Source organism: Lithobates pipiens, unplaced genomic scaffold (genome assembly GCF_037356315.1).
Source record: "Lithobates pipiens isolate NorthernLeopardFrog02 unplaced genomic scaffold, aLitPip1_a1.2 Scaffold_35, whole genome shotgun sequence".
Taxonomy (NCBI): Eukaryota; Metazoa; Chordata; class Amphibia; order Anura; family Ranidae; genus Lithobates; species Lithobates pipiens.
Window position 1 is genome coordinate 4,800,995 of NW_027507811.1, and position 23,708 is coordinate 4,824,702.

Consider the following 23,708-nt stretch of genomic DNA (forward strand, 5'->3'; position numbering starts at 1 on the left):
GAATTAGCCTGCCTATGTTACGCCCCTTGTTACCATAAAAGTACAATTGTAATATTAATGTGACAGCTACGTAATCATGTGTATAAAAACCTGTTATAATAAAACAGAAGAGTTATTTGGGAAGATGCGGAGCGTATCTTTTGTGTCTGTTCCCTACTGCAGTAGTTATTTGTTTGGAACCGCTAATCAATATGAGGATAGGAGTCGCCTATCAATAAAATTCCAGAACAAATGTGACGCGCATCCCTCCAGCCGTGACCGGTATTGGTCATATTTTATTTCAGTAATTTCCTATGATCATTGGCTCCGTCTAGTGGCAATAATGTGGCACTGCAGTATTAATACCGCATTATTGCCCCATAATTGAGATGACGGTCATAGGAAATTGCTGTGATAATGAAAATACGGGCAGAATTTGGCACAGCTGGGCGAATGCTCGTCACATTAAAGGACATAAGATAATGAAACCAGCAATATTATACCAACCATTACAAAGAATTACCGCTCTAAGGTAATAACTTCTCCCAAAACAGCTGTCTCCACAATCCCACAGGGTGCTGGCTCTGTTTGCAACAGGAACTGAAGTTGAAAAGATGTAGCTGGATAGCCGCACTCCGAGTGCGGCTATCCAGCTACATCTTTTTTACTTCATTATACCAACTATTAATGTAATACAGAGGAAACTGCATTTGGCTATTATATGGCACTAAGTATCATAGGCATTAGCTCCATCTCCACGCGCGCTTTCATTGGGCCCTGCCATTTTTTTTTTTTTTAAATAGACCCCCTAAATGTCAGGAGACGTTTATTTAACCACTTTCAGCCCAAGCCTATTCTGGCACTCCTCTCCTACATGTAAAAATCATAATTTATTTTTTTCTAGAAAATCTAGAACCCCCAAACATTATATATGGGTTTTTTTTTTAAGCAGAGACCCTAGGGAATAAAAACGGCGGTCGTTGCAACTTCTTATGTCGCACGGTTTTTGCGCAGCAATTTTTCAAACGCTTTTTTTGGGGGGGGAAAAAAATATTTTACGAATAAAAAAACAAAAAAAAACCCACTAAAGTTAGCCCGATTTGTTTTTTTTTTTTTTTTTGTTTGTATAATGTGAATAATGATTAAATACCTAACACGTCACGCTTTAAAATTGCGCACACTCGTGGAATGGCGCCGTAACGTCGTTATTTTAAAAATCTCCATAGGCTATGCTTTAAAAAATTTTAGCGGTTACCTGTTTAGAGTTCCAGAGGAGGTCTAGTGCAAGAATTATTGCTCTCGCTCTTACGATCGCGGCGATACCTCACATGTGTGGTTTGACCGCTGTTTACATATGTAGGGGACGCGACCGATGTATGCGTGCGAGCACACGGGTACGGGGGGGCACTTAAAATTGGAGAGGGGAGTGGCCTAGCAATGGACGGGTGAGGACTCAAGGCAGCTCAGCTCCTGATCCACGCCGGCTCCATAAACGGCCCACGCCCAAAACGGCCCACAGTGGCTGACACCCCTCGGGCCGGAGAGGTTCACCGAACGCCCTTGATTCAACATAATAGCTAAATGGCTACATAGCTACACAGCTGCCTAATGGTGGCAGAGCAGGTGGTGAATACAGCAGCCAAATGGGGGGGGGTCACCCATCTAAAGACCAGATGCCCTACCCCACCAGTGAAGTGTGTATAAGCATGGATACCGACACAGAAAGCACTTGGATCTTCCCTGGTCATAGACTTTTTACTTTTGGACTCTTCCCAGCAACAGCTGGTGTGAAAGTTTTAGTGAAATAATTTCTAAGTGAAAAAAACAATAAGTGAAAAATAAAAATCAGAAAGTCTGTATGTAAAAGTCTATATGAAAAACTCTTCATCGGCAAAAAATTACAATTAAGTTCATATAGCAGGAAAAATTTGTCTGAAATGATGATAATTCCAATGGCGTGAGAAGATCCAGGTTCCTTCCACCTTCACCAAAAAAAAGAGAGGGGAGAGCCAAAGGAAGACGTCACATATGACGAAACACGTAGGACGGTGCTACACACTGATGTCATTACTTCCCCCCCCCCCCCCCGTGACCCCGGAAGTATGGGTGTTGCTGTTTTTTTTTTTAGCTTGCCGGCTGTTTTTTTATGTTTTAATGCGGTTTATGTTTTAATCCTCCTGTAGACGGTAGGAGGAGAAACAGTGCCTCATCATTGGTATTAGTGGGAAGAATAATTTCCATTGTTAGTGTCAGTGGGAGGAATGGTGCCCCATCTTTGGTATCAGTGGGAGGAATAGTGTCCCATCCTGTGTATCAGTGGTAGTAGTAGTGCCCCATCAAGAATAATCCCCATCATTGGTGTCAGTGCGAAGAATTGTGCCCCAACGATGATGTCAGTGGATGGGATAGTGCCCCATTGTTGCTGTCAGTGGGAGATATAGTGCCTTGTATCAGTGGAAGGAATAGTGCCCCATCCTTAGTATCAGTGGGAGGAATGGTGCCCTATCATTGGTATTAGTGGTAAGAATCATTTCCATTGTTGGTGTCAGTGGGAGGAATGGTGCCCCATCTTTGGTATCAGTGGGAGGAATGGTGCCCTATCATTGGTATCAGTGGTAGTAGTAGTGCCCCATCAAGAATAATCCCCATCATTGGTGTCAGTGCGAAGAATTGTGCCCCAACGATGATGTCGGTGGATGGGATAGTGCCCCATTGTTGGTGTCAGTGGGAGATATAGTGCCTTGTATCAGTGGAAGGAAAAGTGCCCCATCCTTGGTGTCAGTGGGAGGAATGGTGCCCTATCATTGGTATTAGTGGGAAGAATAATTTCCATTGTTGGTATCAGTGGGAGGAATGGTGCCCCATCCTTGGTGTCAGGGGGAGGAATGGTGCCCCATCCTTGGTGTCAGTGGGAGGAATGGTGTCCCATCCTTGGTATCAGTGGGATGAATGGTGCCCTATCATTGGTATTAGTGGGAAGAATAGTTTCCATTGTTAGTGTCAGTGAGAGGAATGGTGCCCCATCTTTGGTATCAGTGGGATTAGTAGTGCCCCATCAAGAATAATGCCCATCATTGGTGTCAGTGCGAAGAATTGTGCCCCAACGATGATGTCAGTGGATGGGATAGTGCCCCATTGTTGGTGTCAGTGGGAGATATAGTGCCTTGTATCAGTGGAAGGAATAGTGCCCCACGGGCCGGATAAAGGCAGGCAAAGGGCCACATCCAGCCCACGGGCCGCAGTTTGGAGACCACTGCCTTAGAGGAATTACAGAAACTCATCAAAGCCTGGTAAAGCACCGGGCCCAGATGGCTTCACTGTATACTATTATAAACTCTGGGGCCCTACCTCATGAAAATGTTTACTGGACGGGGCGATTTAACCTCTATCTTTCATAGTGAAACCTTGAGAGCCCACATTACCGTATTACCGGAAGGAAGGAGAAGATCCCGCGCAATGCGGAAGTCATAGGTCAATCTCTCCCTCCTAAAAAGTGTTTTTTTTTTAAATTATAAAAACCAACATACAATCGGTAAGAATAAAAACTGTGATCACAGAGTAAAAAGGAAAGGCAATGTTGAAAGCAGAAAGCCAAGCCCGACGTGTTTCGTCCAAATTTGGGGTTTCTAGCACCACGTGACCCTGAGATACATGGCCCTAAAGTCGGGTCGCAAAATATTTTCGAATCCGGTTGAAATAGTTTCAAATGCGGTTGAAATATCAAATTCGAAAAATGACATTTTGTGACCCGAATTTGGGGCCACGTATCTCGGGGCCACTTGTAGCTAGAAACCCCAAATTTGGTATGCAAACACAGTAGAACTAGCACTACAATCTCTTCAAATTTGGGGTTTCTAGCACCAAGTGACCCTGAGATACATGGCCCTAAAGTCGGGTCGCAAAATATTTTCGAATCCGGTTGAAATAGTTTCAAATGCGGTTGAAATATCAAATTCGAAAAATTACATTTTGTGACCCGAATTTGGGGCCACGTATCTCTGGGCCACTTGTAGCTAGAAACCCCAAATTTGGTATGCAAACACAGTAGAACTAGCACTACAACCTCACCAAATTTGAGGTTTCTAGCTCCAAGTAACCCCGAGTTACGTGGCCCCAAATTCGGGTCGCAAAATATCAAGCATTTTTCTGCAGCAGAGAATGACATTTTGCGACCCGAATTTGGGGCCACGTATCTCGGGGTCACTTATAGCTAGAAACACCAAATTTGGTATGAAACTAGCACTACAACATATCCAAATTTGGGGTTTCTAGCACCAAGTGACCCCGAGATACATGGCCCTAAATTCGGGTCGCAAAATATTTTCGAATCCGGTTGAAATAGTTTCAAATGCGGTTGAAATAATTTCGAATCCGGTAGAAATATTTTCGAATTTGGTTGAAATATTTTTCGAATGCGACCGATTTTTCGAATTCAGTAGAAAACTAAACGAAATCCGAAAAAAATTTAACTAATTTAACGAATATAACTAAAACGAAATTAAACGAAACGAAACTAAATGAATTTTTTCCTTTTGCACATGTCTAGAAATTAGCAGAAGGAGCCCAAAGGGTGGCGCTAAAGAGCTGAAAAACCACGTAGCACGTTTAGTACGTAATTGTTGGCCAACATTTGTGTGACCGTGTGTATGCAAGACAAGTTTGAGCCAAAACCCTTCGGACAAAATTCAACGGCTTTGTTGGGGGAAAGTACGATCGTGTTTACGAGGCTTCACGCATTTTTTGGTCATGTAATGAAATTAGGAGTTACTGGAGGGAGATCAGAAGGATCACCCAAAAGTTTTGTGACCTTGTGGTTCTGGAGGACCCAAACTTTTTTTTTTTCTGTTGCACGACCATAAAATACCCGTTAAAAGACATATAAGAACTCCTCTTTTAAATGCAGCAAGATCCTGTATCCCGCTTAGATGGAAGAAGACACAACCACCTTTGGTGGGTATGTGGCTTAGGTAGGTGGAAGAGCTGAACCGGTTAGAGAACCTGGTGAGGACAGGAAGGCAGAAACAAGAGAAATATAGAGAGATACGTATGGCCTCTCTGGAACCTCTTTATCAGAGGGAGAGACTCTCGTTGTTGAGGGTTGAGGGAACTACACCCTTTAGACATTGGTACTCTGGGACGACATGTATTACCGTACGTGGGTGATGGCGGGAAGGGACAAGGGGGAGGAGGAGAGACATTATTATTATTATTATGAGGAAAGGTACTATACTATCCTCTTTTTTTGGGGAAGTAAGGGGGTGTTGGTGAAGAACATTTACGTGGGGGGTTTCGAAATGCAGTCTGTATGAGGGAGCCCAAATAGGGGATCAGAGTACGGGACATACAAGACCAGAGGGAAAGAGTCGAGATGACTAAGAAAAGAATAGGTAATAAATACTTTGATAATAAATCAAATTATTATTGTTTTGTGATGATCTCCCTTTTTGTTGACTGTGATATTATGAAATGTTCCTTAAATAAAATAAAAAATTGAAATGGGAAAAAAAAATGATTATTATTATTTTTTTCACTTTCGCTTTTATACATATATATTTTTTTGGGATCACTTTTATTCCTATTACAAGGAATGTATACATCCCATGTAATAGGAATAGTGCATAAGGTCCTCTTTATAGAGACATTGGGGGTCTATAAGTACCCACATTTCTCCTCTAGACAGGAAAGGCTAAAATAAAAGAATTAAAAAAACGATGTCCGCTTTTCCAGGTGCAGGGGACAGGAGTGTGTAATGTACAGAATGCAGAGGACAGGAGTGTGTAATGTACAGAATGCAGAGGACAGGAGTGTGTAATGTACAGAATGCTGGGGAAAGGAGTGTGTGATGTACAGAATGCAGGGGACAGGAGTGTGTAATGTACAGAATGCAGGGGATGGAAGTGTTTAATGTACAGAATGCAGGAGACGGGAGTGTGTAATGTACAGAATGCAGGGGACAGGAGTGTGTAATGTACAGAATGCTGGGGAAGGGAGTGTGTAATTTACAGAATGCAGGGGATGGGAGTGTGTAATGTACAGAATGCAGGGGACAGGAGTGTGTAATGTACAGAATGCAGGGGACAGGAGTGTGTAATGTACAGAATGCAGGGGATGAGAGTGTGTAATGTACAGAATGCAGGGGACGGGAGTGTGTAATGTACAGAATGCAGGGGACAGGAGTGTGTAATGTACAGAATGCAGGGGACAGGAGTGTGTAATGTACAGAATGCAGGGGACAGGAGTGTGTAATGTACAGAATGCTGGGGAAAGGAGTGTGTGATGTACAGAATGCAGGGGACAGGAGTGTGTAATGTACAGAATACTGGGGAAAGGAGTGTGTGATGTACAGAATGCAGAGGACAGGAGTGTGTAATGTACAGAATGTAGGGGACAGGAGTGTGTAATGTACAGAATGCAGGAGATGGGAGTGTGTAATGTATAGAATGCAGGGGACGGGAGTGTGTAATGTACAGAATGCAGGGGATGGGAGTGTGTAATTTACAGAATGCAGGGGACAGGAGTGTGTAATGTACAGAATGCAGGGGACGGGAGTGTGTAATGTACAGAATGCAGGGGACAGGAGTGTGTAATGTACAGAATGCAGGGGACAGGAGTGTGTAATGTACAGAATGCAGGGGACAGGAGTGTGTAATGTACAGAATGCAGGGGACAGGAGTGTGTAATGTACAGAATGCAGAGGACGTGAGTGTGTAATTTACAGAATGCAGGGGACAGGAGTGTGTAATGTACAGAATGCAGGGGACGGGAGTGTGTAATGTACAGAATGCAGGGGACAGGAGTGTGTAATGTACAGAATGCAGGGGACAGGAGTGTGTAATGTACAGAATGCTGGGGAAAGGAGGGTGTAATTTACAGAATGCAGGGGATGGGAGTGTGTAATGTACAGAATGCAGGGGATGGAAGTGTTTAATGTACAGAATGCAGGGGACGAGAGTGTGTAATGTACAGAATGCAGGGGACAGGAGTGTGTAATGTACAGAATGCAGGGGACAGGAGTGTGTAATTTACAGAATGCAGGGGATGGGAGTGTGTAATGTACAGAATGTAGGGGATGGAAGTGTTTAATGTACAGAATGCAGGGGACGAGAGTGTGTAATGTACAGAATGCAGGAGATGGGAGTGTGTAATGTATAGAATGCAGGGGACGGGAGTGTGTAATGTACAGAATGCAGGGGATGGGAGTGTGTAATTTACAGAATGCAGGGGACAGGAGTGTGTAATGTACAGAATGCAGGGGACGGGAGTGTGTAATGTACAGAATGCAGGGGACGGGAGTGTGTAATGTACAGAATGCAGGGGACAGGAGTGTGTAATGTACAGAATGCAGGGGACGAGAGTGTGTAATATACAGAATGCAGGGGATGAGAGTGTGTAATGTACAGAATGTAGGGGACAGGAGTGTGTAATGTACAGAATGCAGAGGATAGGAGTGTGTAATGTACAGAATGCAGGGGACAGGAGTGTGTAATGTACAGAATGCAGGGGACAGGAGTGTGTAATTTACAGAATGCAGGGGATGGGAGTGTGTAATGTACAGAATGCAGGGGATGGGAGTGTGTAATGTACAGAATGCAGGGGATGGGAATGTGTAATGTACAGAATGCAGGGGACAGGAGTGTGTAATGTACAGAATGCAGGAGATGGGAGTGTGTAATGTATAGAATGCAGGGGACGGGAGTGTGTAATGTACAGAATGCAGGGGACAGGAGTGTGTAATGTACAGAATGCTGGGGAAAGGAGTGTGTAATTTACAGAATGCAGGGGATGGGAGTGTGTAATGTACAGAATGCAGGGGACAGGAGTGTGTAATGTACAGAATGCAGGGGATGAGAGTGTGTAATGTACAGAATGCAGGGGATGGGAGTGTGTAATGTACAGAATGCAGGGGACAGGAGTGTGTAATGTACAGAATGCAGGGGACAGGAGTGTGTAATTTACAGAATGCAGGGGATGAGAGTGTGTAATGTACAGAATGCAGGGGATGGGAGTGTGTAATGTACAGAATGCAGGGGATGGGAGTGTGTAATGTACAGAATGCAGGGGATGAGAGTGTGTAATGTACAGAATGCAGGGGATGGGAGTGTGTAATGTACAGAATGCAGGGGATGGGAGTGTGTAATGTACAGAATGCAGGGGACGAGAGTGTGTAATGTACAGAATGCAGGAGATGGGAGTGTGTAATGTACAGAATGTAGGGGATGGGAGTGTGTAATGTACAGAATGCTGGGGAAAGGAGTGTGTAATGTACAGAATGCTGGGGAAAGGAGTGTGTAATTTACAGAATGCAGGGGATGGGAGTGTGTAATGTACAGAATGCAGGGGATGGGAGTGTGTAATGTACAGAATGCAGGGGATGGGAGTGTGTAATAGGAATCAGGAGTACAAAGCAAAAAGAGTGCAGGAGTCAGGGATGTGTAGCATGAAGTGCATGAATAGAGTACACCCCCCCCCCCCCCCCCACACACACACACACACACACTTAACCCTCTCAGCAAGAATCCCCACTTCTTCCCCTCCACAATAGAATAGCACTAATCTACACAAAACCCCCTCCCAACACAAATTATCTTCCCCGGTCCTCAGCACAAGTCCTCCTCCACCCTCCCCAAATCCCACCCCGCCCCAGCATAATCCCCCCTTCTTCCTTGTCCCAGCACTTATCCTCACCCCTCTCAATTTACCCCTCTTAACAGAAATCATCTGCTGCTCAAAGCACAAATCTCTTCTCCCCCACTCTCCCTCCCTGAATAAATCCTCTCCCCCAATTCTCTCTCCCAACACAATCCTCCATTCCAGTAGATATCCTCCCCCACCCAATTCATCTCCAAAACCCCCCCCCCCCCATCCCACTTCTAGCACAAATCTTCCCCCTCCAAGCATAAATATTTTCCCCACTTCTAGTACAAATCATCTTCCCCATATCCCTCCTCCCAGCACTAATTAGATTCCTTTTCCCACTTTCTAGCACAACTCCTCTCTCTTCCCAAAGCTCCCCAGTCACACAAACCATGCAAAACCACCCACTGCAACCACAACTGTGAAGTAAATAAGTCCTTGTAAAAACGTGGACTACAAATGCTAGCAATCCCCCCCGAAACTGAAGATGTCTAAAATTCGGTTCAGCCCAGCGGTCACAGGATCAAGCCACCCCATACACAACTCAGCTTCCGAGAATGCAATGGTTTATTGGCTGCCAAAAAGGGGGATCCGACACAAGGTCACATTCTCAGAAGAAGCCCCGTGTTACCACAAATATGAAGAGGATCCATAAAACTGCTAGTTTATTAAATCTCCATGTACTCACAAAGGGCATGTATTGAATCGTAAGTACAATACACGGTGCTGCCCATCCTGGCACGCATGCATAAGGATGTCAAGGCCGAAAGCTCTGCCCCTACGCGTTTTGTTCCTGTAGACGTTCTCAAAATAGAAGTGGAGACCTCCCTCCTTCTTATATATAATTATTTTACGCTGTTTATCAGGAACTTTAGGTGTACAGCATCTCTTGACTGGAAAGACGGGTTTAAAGTGATTGTAAAGGTAATTTTTTTTTTTTTTTTTAATTAACAAAAATGTAAATGGGAGATTGAGACAGTTCCTAAAACTAGCCTCCGCCAAAGAAGGGGGGAAAAAACGACTATCTCGATACCGGTAGGCAATATACACTGTCACGGGGAGCGTACTTCCACTGATTGCCCTATCGTTCCCCAGCACCAGCCCTACAAGTGTTTGCTCCAAGTGTCACTGTGACGGGAGTCACTTTGGGTGTGGGTGTATTCCATGCAAAGCTCTTCCCCTATGCGTTTTGTCCCATTAGATGTTCTCAAAGGGAAGTGGAGATCTCCGTATGTTTTATATACAATTATTTTATTTTGTTTCTCTGGACCTTTAGGTGTGCAGCATATCTTGGCTGGAAAGACTGGTTTAACCACTTCAGCCCCAGAAGAAGAGGCGGAGCCGAGATGGCCACCGGGAACCTGTGAAGAGGAGGATCGGAACCATTGCACAGGTAAGTATAATATGTTTTTTATTTTAATTCAAAAGAATTAATATAAAGGGGTGGGTCCTGCGCAAATCGTGCCACTCAAATAGAATACACAAGGAAGGGAGGAAGTTGTCATTATACCCTCTTCCTGATTGTGCTTGTTTTTGCAATTAAAATGTTAGAGTCTTTACTGCTTTTTAATAAATTTACCTGCCGTTTTTTTAAACTACTACACTATGGAAGTCTCCTGTTTCTCTCTCTCCCCCTCCTCTCTCTTATTTTGAGCCATACACTGTGGAATAGAAGTGAAGACCCATATCACCTATTCTGTAAGCTGGGACTGGCCCTCTAGTGGCGGAATTGTATCATTACATCCCTCCTTTGGATTTCCTGATGGCTATTATTTATCATTTATGAATGAAATAAGAGAATCCTGGAGTTTGTTTGATTTGCTTATTCACTTCGTTTAAAGGTGAGAGTTCTGGGAGCCTTGAGTAGCGGACATTTTATTATTGTTCTATCATTAAACCTTTTTCCATTTTTTTATATATTTTTTATATATTTTTATGCGTGCTGTTTTTTGGACTATATTTTTTTCACGGCATTGTATGTATGCACATATTTATATTATTTTGAATTTGTGTATTCTATTTGAGTGGCACGATTTGCGCAGGACCCACCCCTTTATATTCATTATTTGATAGTTTGTGTTCACTATTTTGTCCTGCTGCATTTTTTAGTTAGCATTTGCACTTTATATCACTCAGGCTCTTGTTCTCAGCATCTGTGTGTCATTATATCTGATTTTGGATTTTGTTCCACTCTAGTCACTTATTACCACTTAGCGGCGCGAAGGCTGATCACTTTTAATTCAAAAGAATTGCCTTCAGTAACCCTTTAAGGCTCCTCACTGAGCGACAATCATCCAGGGCTTCTTAAGGCTCCTCACTGAGCAACAATCATCCAGAACTTCTTAAGGCTCCTTACTGGGCGACAACCATCCAGGGCTTCTTAAGGCTCCTCACTGAGCAACAATCATCCAGAACTTCTTAAGGCTCCTCACTGGGCGACAACCATCCAGGACTTCTTAAGGCTCCTCACTGAGTGACAATCATCCAGGGCTTCTTAAGGCTCCTCACTGAGCAACAATCATCCAGAACTTCTTAAGGCTCCTCACTGAGCGACAATCATCCAGGACTTCTTAAGGCTCCTCACTGGGCGACAACCATCCAGGACTTCTTAAGGCTCCTCACTGAGTGACAATCATCCAGGACTTCTTAAGGCTCCTCACTGAGTGACAATCATCCAGGGCTTCTTAAGGCTCCTCACTGAGCGACAATCATCCAGGGCTTCTTAAGGCTCCTCACTGAGCGATAATAATCCAGGACTTCTTAAGGCTCCTCACTGAGCAACAATCATCCAGAACTTCTTAAGGCTCCTCACTGAGAGACAATCATCCAGGACTTCTTAAGGCTCCTCACTGAGTGACAATCATCCAGGACTTCTTAAGGCTCCTCACTGAGTGACAATCATCCAGGACTTCTTAAGGCTCCTCACTGAGTGACAATCATCCAGGACTTCTTAAGGCTCCTCACTGAGTGACAATCATCCAGGACTTCTTAAGGCTCCTCACTGATCGACAATCATCCAGGACTTCTTAAGGCTCCTCACTGAGTGACAATCATCCAGGACTTCTTAAGGCTCCTCACTGAGTGACAATCATCCAGGACTTCTTAAGGCTCCTCACTGATCGACAATCATCCAGGGCTTCTTAAGGCTCCTCACTGAGCGACAATCATCCAGGACTTCTTAAGGCTCCTCACTGAGCGACAATCATCCAGGACTTCTTAAGGCTCCTCACTGAGCGACAATCATCCAGGACTTCTTAAGGCTCCTCACTGAGCGACAATCATCCAGGACTTCTTAAGGCTCCTCACTGAGCGACAATTATCCAGGGCTTCTTAAGGCTCCTCACTGAGTGACAATCATCCAGGACTTCTTAAGGCTCCTCACTGAGTGACAATCATCCAGGACTTCTTAAGGCTCCTCACTGAGTGACAATCATCCAGGACTTCTTAAGGCTCCTCACTGAGTGACAATCATCCAGGACTTCTTAAGGCTCCTCACTGAGTGACAATCATCCAGGACTTCTTAAGGCTCCTCACTGATCGACAATCATCCAGGGCTTCTTAAGGCTCCTCACTGAGCGACAATCATCCAGGACTTCTTAAGGCTCCTCACTGAGCGACAATCATCCAGGACTTCTTAAGGCTCCTCACTGAGCGACAATCATCCAGGACTTCTTAAGGCTCCTCACTGAGTGACAATCATCCAGGACTTCTTAAGGCTCCTCACTGAGCGACAATCATCCAGGACTTCTTAAGGCTCCTCTCTGAGCCATGGAAGGTCGGGCAGCATATCAAGGCTTGGTCACCTTCCACTGATTGTCCTATCGTTCCCCAGCACCAGCCCTACAAGTGTTTCCGCCAAGTGTCACTGTGACGGGAGTCACTTTGGGTGTGGGTGTATTCCATCCAAAGCTCTTCCCCTATGCGTTTTGTCCCATTAGATGTTCTCAAAGGGAAGTGGAGATCCCCGTCTGTTTTATATACAATTATTTTATTTTGTTTCTCTGGACCTTTAGGTGTGCAGCATGTCTTGGCTGGAAAGACTGGTTTAACCACTTCAGCCCCAGAAGAAGAGGAGGAGCCGAGATGGCCACCGGGGAACTCGTGAAGAGGAGGATCGGAGCCATTGCACAGAGCAAGTAAGTATAACATGCTTTTTATTTTAATTGAAAAAAATTGCCTTCACTAACCCTGAAGTACTAGGGTTCCTCGGGATAAGAGGAATACGATGCTCCGGGCACCGTCCCTCACAGTCTGAGGTTCCTCAGGATAAGAGGAATACGATGGTCCGGCACCGTCCCTCACAGGTGGCGATAGCGACCCGGTGCTGAGACTGAGAACTCAGCTCAGTGTCAGCATAGTGCTTCTGAAGAGTGGCTGCCCTTCGTCCTCTCTCCCCTTGTCATATGACCGGAGAGGGGAAGAAGATGCCTCTAAATTCCAGATGATCTTTGAGTACAAGGGGGGGAAGTCAGTCCCAGAGCTCCACTCTCCTCATCAGACCCCCCCCCCCCAAGATCCCCTCTCCTCTTCAGCCCCCTCCCAGATCTGCTCTCTTATCCTCAGACCCCTCCAGACCTCCTCTCTCCTCCTCAGACCCTTCCTCTCCTCCTCAGACCTCTCCAGACCTCCTCAGACCCCTCCAGACCTCCTTTCTCCTCCTCAGACCCCTCCAGGCCTCCTTTCTCCTCCTCAGACCCCTCCAGGCCTCCTTTCTCCTCCTCAGACCCCTCCAGATCTCCCTCTCCTCCTCAGACCCCTACAGACCTCCCCGCTCCTCCTCAGACCCCTACAGACCTCCTTTCTCCTCAGACCCCTCCCTCATCCTCAGACCCCCTCTCTCCTCCTCAGACCCCTCCAGACCTCCTTTCTCCTCCTCAGACCCCTCCAGGCCTGCTCTCTTCTCCTCTGACCCCTCCAGACCTCCCTCTCCTCCTCAGACCCCTACAGACCTCCGCTCTCCTCCTCAGACCCCTCCAGACCTCCTCGCTCCTCCTCAGACCCCTACAGACCTCCCCGCTCCTCCTCAGACCCCTCCAGACCTCCTTTCTCCTCAGACCCCTCCCTCATCCTCAGACCCCCCTCTCTCCTCCTCAGACCCCTCCAGACCTCCTTTCTCCTCATCAGACCCCTCCAGGCCTGCTCTCTTCTCCTCTGACCCCTACAGACCTCCTCTCTCCTCCTCAGACCCCTCCAGACCTCCTCGCTCCCCCTCAGGCCCCTCCAGACCTCCCCTCTCCTCCTCAGACCCCTCCAGACCTCCCCGCTCCTCCTCAGGCCCCTCCAGACCTCCCCTCTCCTCCTCAGACCCCTACAGGCCTCCTCTCTTTTCCTGAGACCCCTCCAGATCTCCCTCTCCTCCTCAGACCCCCTCTCTCCTCCTCAGACTCCTCCAGACCTCCTTTCTCCTCCTCAGACCCCTCCAGGCCTGCTCTCTCCTCCTCTGACCCCTACAGACCTCCTCTCTCCTCCTCAGACCCCTCCAGACCTCCTCGCTCCCCCTCAGGCCCCTCCAGACCTCCCCTCTCCTCCTCAGACCCCTCCAGACCTCCCCGCTCCTCCTCAGGCCCCTCCAGACCTCCCCTCTCCTCCTCAGACCCCTACAGGCCTCCTCTCTTTTCCTGAGACCCCTCCAGATCTCCCTCTCCTCCTCAGACCCCCTCTCTCCTCCTCAGACTCCTCCAGACCTCCTTTCTCCTCCTCAGACCCCTCCAGACCTTCTCTCTCCTCCTCTGACCCCTCCAGACCTCCTCTCTCCTCCTCTGACCCCTCCAGACCTCCTCTCTCCTCCTCTGACCCCTCCAGACCTCCTCTCTCCTCCTCTGACCCCTCCAGACCTCCTCTCTCCTCCTCTGACCCCTCCAGACCTCCTCTGACCCCTCCAGACCTCCTCTCTCCTCCTCAGACCCCTACAGATCTCCTCTCTCCTCCTCAGACCCCTACAGACCTCCTCTCTCCTCCTCAGACCCCTCCAGACCTCCTCTCTCTCCTCCTCAGACCCCTCCAGACCTCCTCTCTCCTCCTCAGACCCCTCCAGACCTCCCTTCTCCTCCTCAGACCCCTCCAGGCCTCCTCTCTTTCCCTGAGACCCCTCCAGACCTCCCTCTCCTCCTCAGACCCCTCCAGACCTCCTCTCTCCTTCTCAGACCCCTCCAGGCCTCCTCTCTTTCCCTGAGACCCCTCCAGACCTCCCTCTGACCCCCTCTCTCCTCCTCATACCCCTCCAGACCTCCTCTTTCCTCCTCAGACCCCTCCCTCTCCTTCTCAGACCCATCCAGGTTTCTTTTCTTCTCCTCGGACCCCTCCAAACCTCCTCTCTCCTCCTCAGACCCCTCCAGACCTCCCTCTCCTAATACACCTTAAGGGTTGTGTGGGACCCCTGATGTACAGGAAGACAGGACTTCTGTGAGGAACATTTCCCTCACTCAGACCAGGAAAGTTCATTCTCCTCCATGTCCAATCTCAGATGACTGTAAACAGAGGACTTCTGTGATGGACAATTCGCATACTCAGAAGAGGAAAATTGCTTCTCCCCTGTGTGCAATCTCTGATGTTTGTAAAGATTGAACTTCACTGAAAAACATTTCCCACACTCTGGACAGGAATGCGGCTTTTGCCCCGTGTGTGATCTTTGATGGTGGGAAAGATTGGACCTCTGTGAAAAACATTTCCCACACTCAGGACAGGAATACGGCTTCTCCCCAGAGTGAGATCTCTGATGTATGACAAGGTCTGATTTTTGTACAAAACATTTCCCGCACTCAGAACATGAATGTAGCTTCTCCCCCGTGTGAAGTCTCCGATGTGTGTAAAGATTACTTGTCCTTGAAAAACATTTCCCGCACTCAGGACAGAAATACGGCTTCTCACCTGTGTGAGATCTTATATGCTCATTAAGAGCGGATTTATATAGAAAATGCTTCCCGCACTCAGGACAGGAAAACCTCTTATGTGTTAGAAAGGCAGCACCATCCCTCACAGTCTGAGGTTCCTCAGGATAAGAGGAATACGATGGTCCGGCACCGTCCCGCACAGTCTGAGGTTCCTCGGGATAAGAGGAATACGATGGTCCGGCACCGTCCCGCACAGTCTGAGGTTCCTCGGGATAAGAGGAATACGATGGTCCGGCACCGTCCCGCACAGTCTGAGGTTCCTCGGGATAAGAGGAATACGATGGTCCGGCACCGTCCCGCACAGTCTGAGGTTCCTCGGGATAAGAGGAATACGATGGTCCGGCACCGTCCCGCACAGTCTGAGGTTCCTCGGGATATGAGGAATACGATGGTCCGGCACCGTCCCGCACAGTCTGAGGTTCCTCGGGATAAGAGGAATACGATGGTCCGGCACCGTCCCGCACAGTCTGAGGTTCCTCGGGATAAGAGGAATACGATGGTCCGGCACCGTCCCGCACAGTCTGAGGTTCCTCGGGATAAGAGGAATACGATGGTCCGGCACCGTCCCGCACAGTCTGAGGTTCCTCAGGATAAGAGGAATACGATGGTCCGGCACCGTCCCGCACAGTCTGAGGTTCCTCAGGATAAGAGGAATACGATGGTCCATCTACACTGTGTGGTGCCGGATGGACATTTGAGGTAGTCGGGTTTTCTCCTGGACTATACTGTGTGATGTCCTCATCTTCTACTTTACAGTCTGGAGACAAAGTGAGACAATCCTCTGAGGTTTTCCTCATCTCCCGTCCATCTACTAAAATACAAAGACAAAGATTATTACTAGACATCAGCTGATTGGTTCCCCTAAACCAGGACACCGCCCACATCAGGCAGCTTTGTCTCTGAGGATCTTACAATTCCCCCCTCAAGGTAACTAGTAAATGGGTCCTCTGATCTCCTACCAGATCATTTCTTTATTCATGGACCTTAGTCAGAGAGTGAGGAAACAACGAGAACTGTCTTCTATAGGAGTGACAGTGATGAGGGGATTATAGGACGAGTGTCCCCTCCCCCTCTATCACTCATTGCCATCTTCCCAACACAAGAAGTCCCGCACTTCCTTATTTAGTCCATGATTTAGTCATGAATAACAGCGGGGCTGAGCCCCACCAGAGGTCAGAGAGTGAGGATGGGGGGAGAACAACCAAGACTTAAGAAGTGGATGCCAAGTGTCTAACTAATTAAAGAATAATTAAGCAGAGAGGGTCCTGGTGGATCTGGTGAGTGGCCCCCCTTACATTAGGTGGTGGAGCACATTATTCAAGTGGAGCGCTGTCAATTAAAGATTTAAATGTCACGATTAAACACGCGGTGATAAAGAAAGAAGTGGAATAGAAGATTCACAATATATATTTATTATCTTCCATTTATTTACTTTATACTCTTTTTTTTTTTTTTCAATTGTATTTTATTATTTTTCCATTTTCCTAACATCATTGAATTACCTAAATGGTGGAATATGTGATACATTTGTATTGTTACTTATTGACAATTATTGGTTGCACAGAATTGCATATTTACACCTGTGTAGTTTAATGTTATATTATCACATCGTTTGCAGCTAGAACTTCAACTAAATGATCATAGTGTTTATATAAGGAGGACTCATATTATTGGTGTTTAGGAATCAGTAATGGCTTTAATATTTACTTAACTGAGACAAGTTGCAGAGGTCCCACACCGCTCCTCCCATCTCCTGAGACTGCACTCAGTGAAATCTTCAGGTGGACTTTTCAATGCCTTCCTATACAGTCCCATCTCTCGCTCTCTCATGAGATCAGCCTTCTTTTTTTTTGTATGTAACACAAGCCGGAGGGAACATCCCAGAAAAGACCAGGGAAATGCAGAATCGGCATTAACCCTTCCCCACCCAGACAGCCCAGGACTGAAGATGGCACCTTCCTAAAGGGGATTACAGGCTGATATCACCCAGCCCCCGCCCTACTCTGGACCAATCAGTGAGCAGTATGGGTGGAGGGAATGTATTTAGCGTTAATGACCCACCTGTGCTGATCTCTGTAGGAGTGTCCTCCTCTATAAATGTCCCCGTTATTCCATCCTCCTCCATAGACTGCTGATCATCCCTCACATACCTCTCTTCTTCTTCTGATTTCACCTCAAATTCTATATCCATTGGATCTCCACTCTAAACCAAGAGAAAGCTCAATATTAACATAAAAATATAAGCTTTAATATTGTCGCATCACATATCATCTACACAAGTCCATGTTCTAGATTCTCCGTCCCACCAACCTTGTAATAGTGGGGGATGGTTTGATCTTCCTGTGTGGAATCCCGGGAATACAGAGGACGGGGACATCTCTCTGGTGGGTTCCTGGTATTTGGTGGCTCCATCATATCCTTGTGTCCTTCTGAAAACTCCTCCATCACTCCATACTCCTCATCCTCCTCTTTATACTCTTCTTTTACAACAATATTATTATCACCGCAACATCTCTCTGGTGGGTTCCTGTAGCTGGATGACTCCTCCATGGTGTCCTGGTACAGATCTTTGTGTTCTTCCTCCATCCCCCCATCCTCATCATCCTCCTCTTTTATCTCTTCTTTAACCTCAACTTTAGGATCTCTCAGGTTTCCACTCTGAATATATAATAAAAATGACATCAATGGTAACAATGCAGATAATGTACAGATCCTAATGATACTATCAGTGATTGTTCCTCATCTACCTGATGATGGTGGGGGATGGTGTGACCTCCCTGTATGGAATCCCGGGAATACAGAGGACGGGGACATCTCTCTGGTGGGTTCCCATTACTGGATCCATCTGTAGGAAACACACACACTGACTGAATACATTGTTTCTATGTGTTTATCAGATGATGGGGGATCTAGGTGGAGCCTCCGTACTGCTCTCTCCTTTACAATAAAGTCTCCTCTTACCCGGTGATGTGAGGGGCGGCTGATTGGCCATCATGACGTCCTTCCCGGCTCCGCTCTCCTCTCCTGTCAGCAGCTCGATGATCTCTCTGGTGACTTCTAGAATCTTCTTTGTATTTCTCTATTCTATCAGGGAGGGAGGTGGAGGCAATGTGATGGTCATGTGATCTCCAGACTTCACAGGAGGAAAACACACAAAGAGTAAAATAAATGTTATTCCCAGAATCCTCCTCACCTCATTGGCCTCGTCTTATTTTTACTAAAACCTCACTTCACGCTGAGGTATAATTTACCCATACATAAAATCTTGGGTCATTACAGACAACACAGGCCAAAACTCCAGCATTGCTTCTCTAAATCCGGATGGAGGGACATTGGGAGGAGGAGCTGCGAGGTCAATGTGATGTCATAAGATTCTCTTACTCTGATTGGAGGGACATTGGGAGGAGGAGCTCTGAAGTAAGTGTGAGGTCATAGGATTCTCTGACTCTGGTTGGACCCCTTCTTCTGGGGTCCCTTAGTGGTGCTCCTGGCTCCTCCTCTTCTTGAGTGCCCCATCGGAGAAGCGCTCTCCCTCGGGGCACTCATGCGAGTTGCGCTCCCGTGTCCTTCTTTTGCGTCTATTGATAGACATCAGGACTCGGCTCGGCCCCCCTCCGCTCCCACATCATTGGATTTGATTGACAGCAGCGGGAGCCGATAGCTGAACTGCTATCAATCTATCCAATCAGGACCCAAGACACCGCCTGGAGCGGGTGTGCTTGTCCTTGGCGCAGGAACATTCGGGCTCAGGTAAGTAAAAGGGGGGCTCTGGTGCACTACAAGAGGTTTTTCACCTCAATGCATAGAATGTATTGAAGTGAAGAACCTCAAGGGTTTACAACCCCTTTAATCTAGGTTCCCACACTATATATGTGTGTATAATCATCTGCTGGAGATAAAAGACGTCACAGTGACTATGGAGGAAGAGGACGGACATGACGGGGGAGTTACTGGGTGTAAATAGAAAATAAGATATTATTACCTCCTCTACTGCCATTTCCAACAATGTCTCCTCTCTACTTCCTCCCGACTCACCTCTCACCTGGAACCTCCTTTTATACCTGACATCACTTCCTATCTTCCATAGAGACTTCCTGTCTTGGTAAAAGTGAGATCACCACCTTGTGGAGCTCAGAGGAACTGCAACCCCCAGAGAAACGTCTCGTAGTGTGAACACGGCCTTGTGCTGTGTGTATATGTACTGTATATCCTTATAGATGGGGGTCATCTTCACTTCCATAGATATGTTCGGTATGAGTGACAGGGATTCTGGCACCTTTGATCGGTAGATTTGTTCTTAATTTTTTTTTTTTTTGTGGCACTGCTTAGAAGAAATTTGCTTGATACTTGTGCTTGTGCAAGCTTTGTGACATCTCTATTCATCGAAATGTAGCACCTAGCTGTGAAAGGAGCCACTATTTCTCTGGTCTCCTTCTTCCTGTGCCCTGCAGGTAGCATCATGCTCTCTGACACATCTGGGCCAAAGGGTGGAGGGGTTTCAAAGGTACATGACAGACCACCCAAGGGTTAATATTGCAGACCACCGAAAGCCCCCCCGGTACCGTGAGACAACTCAGTGAACACGTGATACAAGAAGTGAGTTCAAAACGTGTCTGCCTTTTATTGGGCGTGTGTACAGCTAATACTTGGTTCAATTTACCAATCAAAAGAGGGGAGGGGGGAGTGGTTAGTAAAGGCATATATATATATATATATATATATATATATATATATATATATGATTATACAAGACAGCAATACGTGGTTATCTATGACCCCTAAAACACATCCAGCATAAGGTTACACGAGTGAACAGGCCATCTGGTTATGAGTCATAAGTCATGCACCCTGTCCCATCATCCATGGCCCATGGAACAAGGAACAGGAGAAGACAGGCCAAACCACAATGTATATATATATATATATATATATAGAAAGGCCAGTATGGTGGCCTGAAATTATGGGAGGAGCCCGGTGGAGTATATAACCAGCCCGTCCGCCTGTCTTCCTCGTCGGTTCCGGTGCGCGATACCTGATACGTCAGGTATCAAGGGCCGACTATCCAGACCAGACGCAGTGAGCCTGTTCGTCAGTTCCCGCATTTTTCGTCCCCGTCTTGACAACTCGTCTTCTCGTTCATCAGCGTCCGTCGGTTTCGCCGTCGGAGTGGCGTCGTACCCATCGAATTTATCGTCACACGTCGGGCTGGCTGTCGCAGGTAGGGCTTCGGCACCCCCTTTTCAATTCATGTATTTCGATGTACCGTCAACATTCCCTGTGCTCACGAGCCGCTCGCTGCTTTCAAATCGAATGTTTTCTGTGGCCCTCGTACGCATGTCACTGTTTTCTACTTTCGATGTAGTCGTTATCACCTTTCGACACGTTCGATTACACCACGTCAGGCGATTCATTCGCAGGTACGGCATTCGAAACCGTTCGACTGCCCGAGCATTTCTATTAGTATCGGTCGAATCATTCGACTCACAGCCGTCTGCTTGTTACGACAAGGCAAGCAGTCCGCACGTTTCGCTTGGTCTGCTTCAATTCGAATATATCTCTTCATTCATGCAGTTATGTTATGTATTTTATTTCATCTCATTCCAAGTCATTTCAGTCCCAGTCATTTCTTCCGTTTCGAATCATTTCTGTCACTAGTCGCGCTCCGGCGCGAATCCTGTCGCACCTCTGGTGCACCGATTCGCTTTGAAGTGCCCCAGGGTTTGGCCTCATTTCTGTACATGCTCCAGAGACTGAATCACTCGCAGGTTCACGCACGATCCCTGATTCTTGTCTTTGTCATGACATATCATTTCTGTCACTTATTACGCTCCAATTCGAATCCTGTCGCATTTTTCTATGCACCGATTCGTCTTGGTGTGTCCAGCTGCTACGCCTCATTTCGGTACATGCTCCAGAGACGGATTCTTTGTAACCTACAGTCCAGTCGTTGAATCCTGTCTCTGTCATGGGATATCATTTCTGTCACTTATTACACTCCAATTCGAATCCTGTCGCATTCTTTTTGCACCGATTTGTTCTGGTGTGCCCAGCTGCTACGCCTCATTTCAGTACATGCTCCAGAGTCGGATTCTTTATTGTTACCATCAGTCCAGTCGTTGAATCTTGTCTCTGTCATGGGATATCATTTCTGTCACTTATTACGCTCCAATTCGAATCCTGTCGCATTCTTTTTGCACCGATTTGTTCTGGTGTGCCCAGCTGCTACGCCTCATTTCAGTACATGCTCCAGAGTCGGATTCTTTGTTGTAACCATCAGTCCAGTCGTTGAATCTTATCTCTGTCATGGCATATCATTTCGGTCACTTATTACGCTCCGATTCGAATCCTGTTGCATTTATTTATGCACCGATTCGTTCCGGTGCGCCCAGTTGTTACGCCTCATTTCAGTACATGCTCCAAGGACAGGATTCATCTGTTTGGTTCAAGGGCTCGTCCTCTGATTCTTGTCTTTGTCATGGGTTTCATTTCTTTTCACCTATCACGTTCCGGTACGAATAGTCACATCTGTGTACCAAATTCACCCCGGCGTGCCCCAGGAATGGCCTCATTTCAGTACATGCTCCAAGGACAGGATTCATCCGTTTGGTTCAAGGGCTCGTCCTCTGATTCTTGTCTTTGTCATGGGTTTTGATTTCATTTCACCTATCACGTTCCGGTACGAATAGTCACATCGGTGTACCAAATTCGTCTCGGCGTGCCCCAGGAATGGCCTAATTTCAGTACATGCTCCAGAATCCGTTTCGTGCTCAGTCGCAAGTTGTGGCATGGCGATCCGGATCTCTGTCATGGCAGGTTCTCTCATCTCACTGTCACATGCCGCTCCCCGGTTTGGGTCCAGTTGATTTTTCAAGGTTTGGATGCCTACCAGGGGGGCCTTGCTCCTCGGCCTCATTTCATTATAAAGTTGCCTCAAAAGGGAAGAACACAGCTTCGTTCAGGCGTGTTTCGTTGTGTTTCTCCACATACAAACGTAGACTTCGTGCAATCATCGTAAATACACATCCAAGCGTAGACTTCTTGCAATCGTTGCAAGCACGCATCCAGAGATAGACTAATCGCAATCATTGTAGACCTCTCGCACTCATTGCAAGCACGCATTCGAGCGTAGTCCTCTTGCAGTCGTTGCGAGCACGCATTCGAGCCTAGACCTCTTGCACTCGTTACAAGCACGCATTCGAGCATAGACCTCTTGCACTCATTACAAGCACGCGTTCGAGCATAGACCTCTTGCAGTCGTTGCAAGCACGCATTCGAGCATAAACCTCTTGCAATCATTGCAAGCACGCATTCGAGCATAGACCTCTTTCAATCGTTGCAAGCACGCATTCGAGCCTAGACCTCTAGCGATCATTGCAAGCACGCATTCGAGCGTAGACCTCTTGCAATCATGGCAAGCACGCATTCAAGCATAGGCCTCTTGCAATCATTGCAAGCCGATGTCCAGGCACAACTTATGGCAATCATTGCTGGCAGGCACTTCTGGCTGCTCAATAGGTTGCTTTGGGGAAAGCCTGGATACCTTCCTAAATGTTCGTTGTATTACAGGGTACTTATACTTATAGGCATAGTTGATCCAGGGAAAATCCGATTGCCTCTCGAGGGGTCAGGAAGGAATTTTTTCCCCTACTGTAGCAAATTGGGCTATGCTCTGTTGGGGTTTTTTGCCTTCCTCTGGATCAGCTGCGGGCGTAGAATTGGGGTGTCGGGTGGTGTGATACCTTATTATTTTGATTTGTGGTTGGACCGGGATGGACTTCTGTCTTTTCCGGCCTGGCTACCCATGAAGCCTACTGTAAATCCTTGCAATCGTTGCAGGCACGCGTCCTAGCATAACATCTTGTAATCATGGCAAGCACGCATCCTGGGTAACATCTTGCAACCATCGCAAGCACGCATCCAAACATACATGCAAGCACAACTCCCGCAGTCTTCACAGTGCACATGCGGTAACACGAATTGCTCACAGTCACCACGTACACGTCTCCTGTGACAAACTCCCGGGCAATTGTCGCAAGCACACGTTCAAACACAACCTTTAGTCATGCCAAGGCTCGCGACTTAGCATAACTTCTTGCAATCATTCGTTGGCAAGCACGTTCTCAGTGGCACACAAACTGGCTACACGTCATTTTAAGCAGCACTTAATTGGCCACTCGTCTCCTGTGGCTTTTCTTACAAACCACT

General features: G+C 46.9%; 2 protein-coding genes across 2 annotated transcripts in view; both read right to left on the minus strand.

Annotated features, from left to right (window-relative positions):
* The window catches only part of LOC143955622 (uncharacterized), a 280,961-nt gene extending 262,228 nt beyond the window's left edge, over window positions 1–18,733 (minus strand). The window contains exon 1 of the mRNA XM_077465719.1: window positions 18,465–18,733. Coding sequence (XP_077321845.1) covers window positions 18,465–18,498 — 34 coding nt within the window. The 5' untranslated portion in view covers window positions 18,499–18,733. The remainder of the gene's footprint in view (window positions 1–18,464) is intronic.
* Window positions 16,365–18,429, minus strand: LOC143955920 (uncharacterized). The gene is made up of 2 exons (XM_077466044.1): window positions 17,814–18,429; window positions 16,365–17,706 (listed from the first exon to the last, which is right to left on the minus strand). The coding sequence occupies exons 1-2, from the start codon at window positions 18,183–18,185 to the stop codon at window positions 17,473–17,475; spliced, it is 606 nt and encodes a 201-aa protein (XP_077322170.1). The 5' UTR covers window positions 18,186–18,429; the 3' UTR covers window positions 16,365–17,472.
* Window positions 18,734–23,708: the final 4,975 nt, after the last annotated feature.

Bases quoted from the DNA above. Each gene is read 5' to 3' on its own strand.
- LOC143955920 (XM_077466044.1), bottom strand. From the start codon at position 18,185: ATGTCATTTTTATTATATATTCAGAGTGGAAACCTGAGAGATCCTAAA. The intron at 17,707-17,813 runs GTTGGTGGGACG...CTCTTGGTTTAG, and splicing joins CCATCCCCCACTATTACAAG to AGTGGAGATCCAATGGATAT.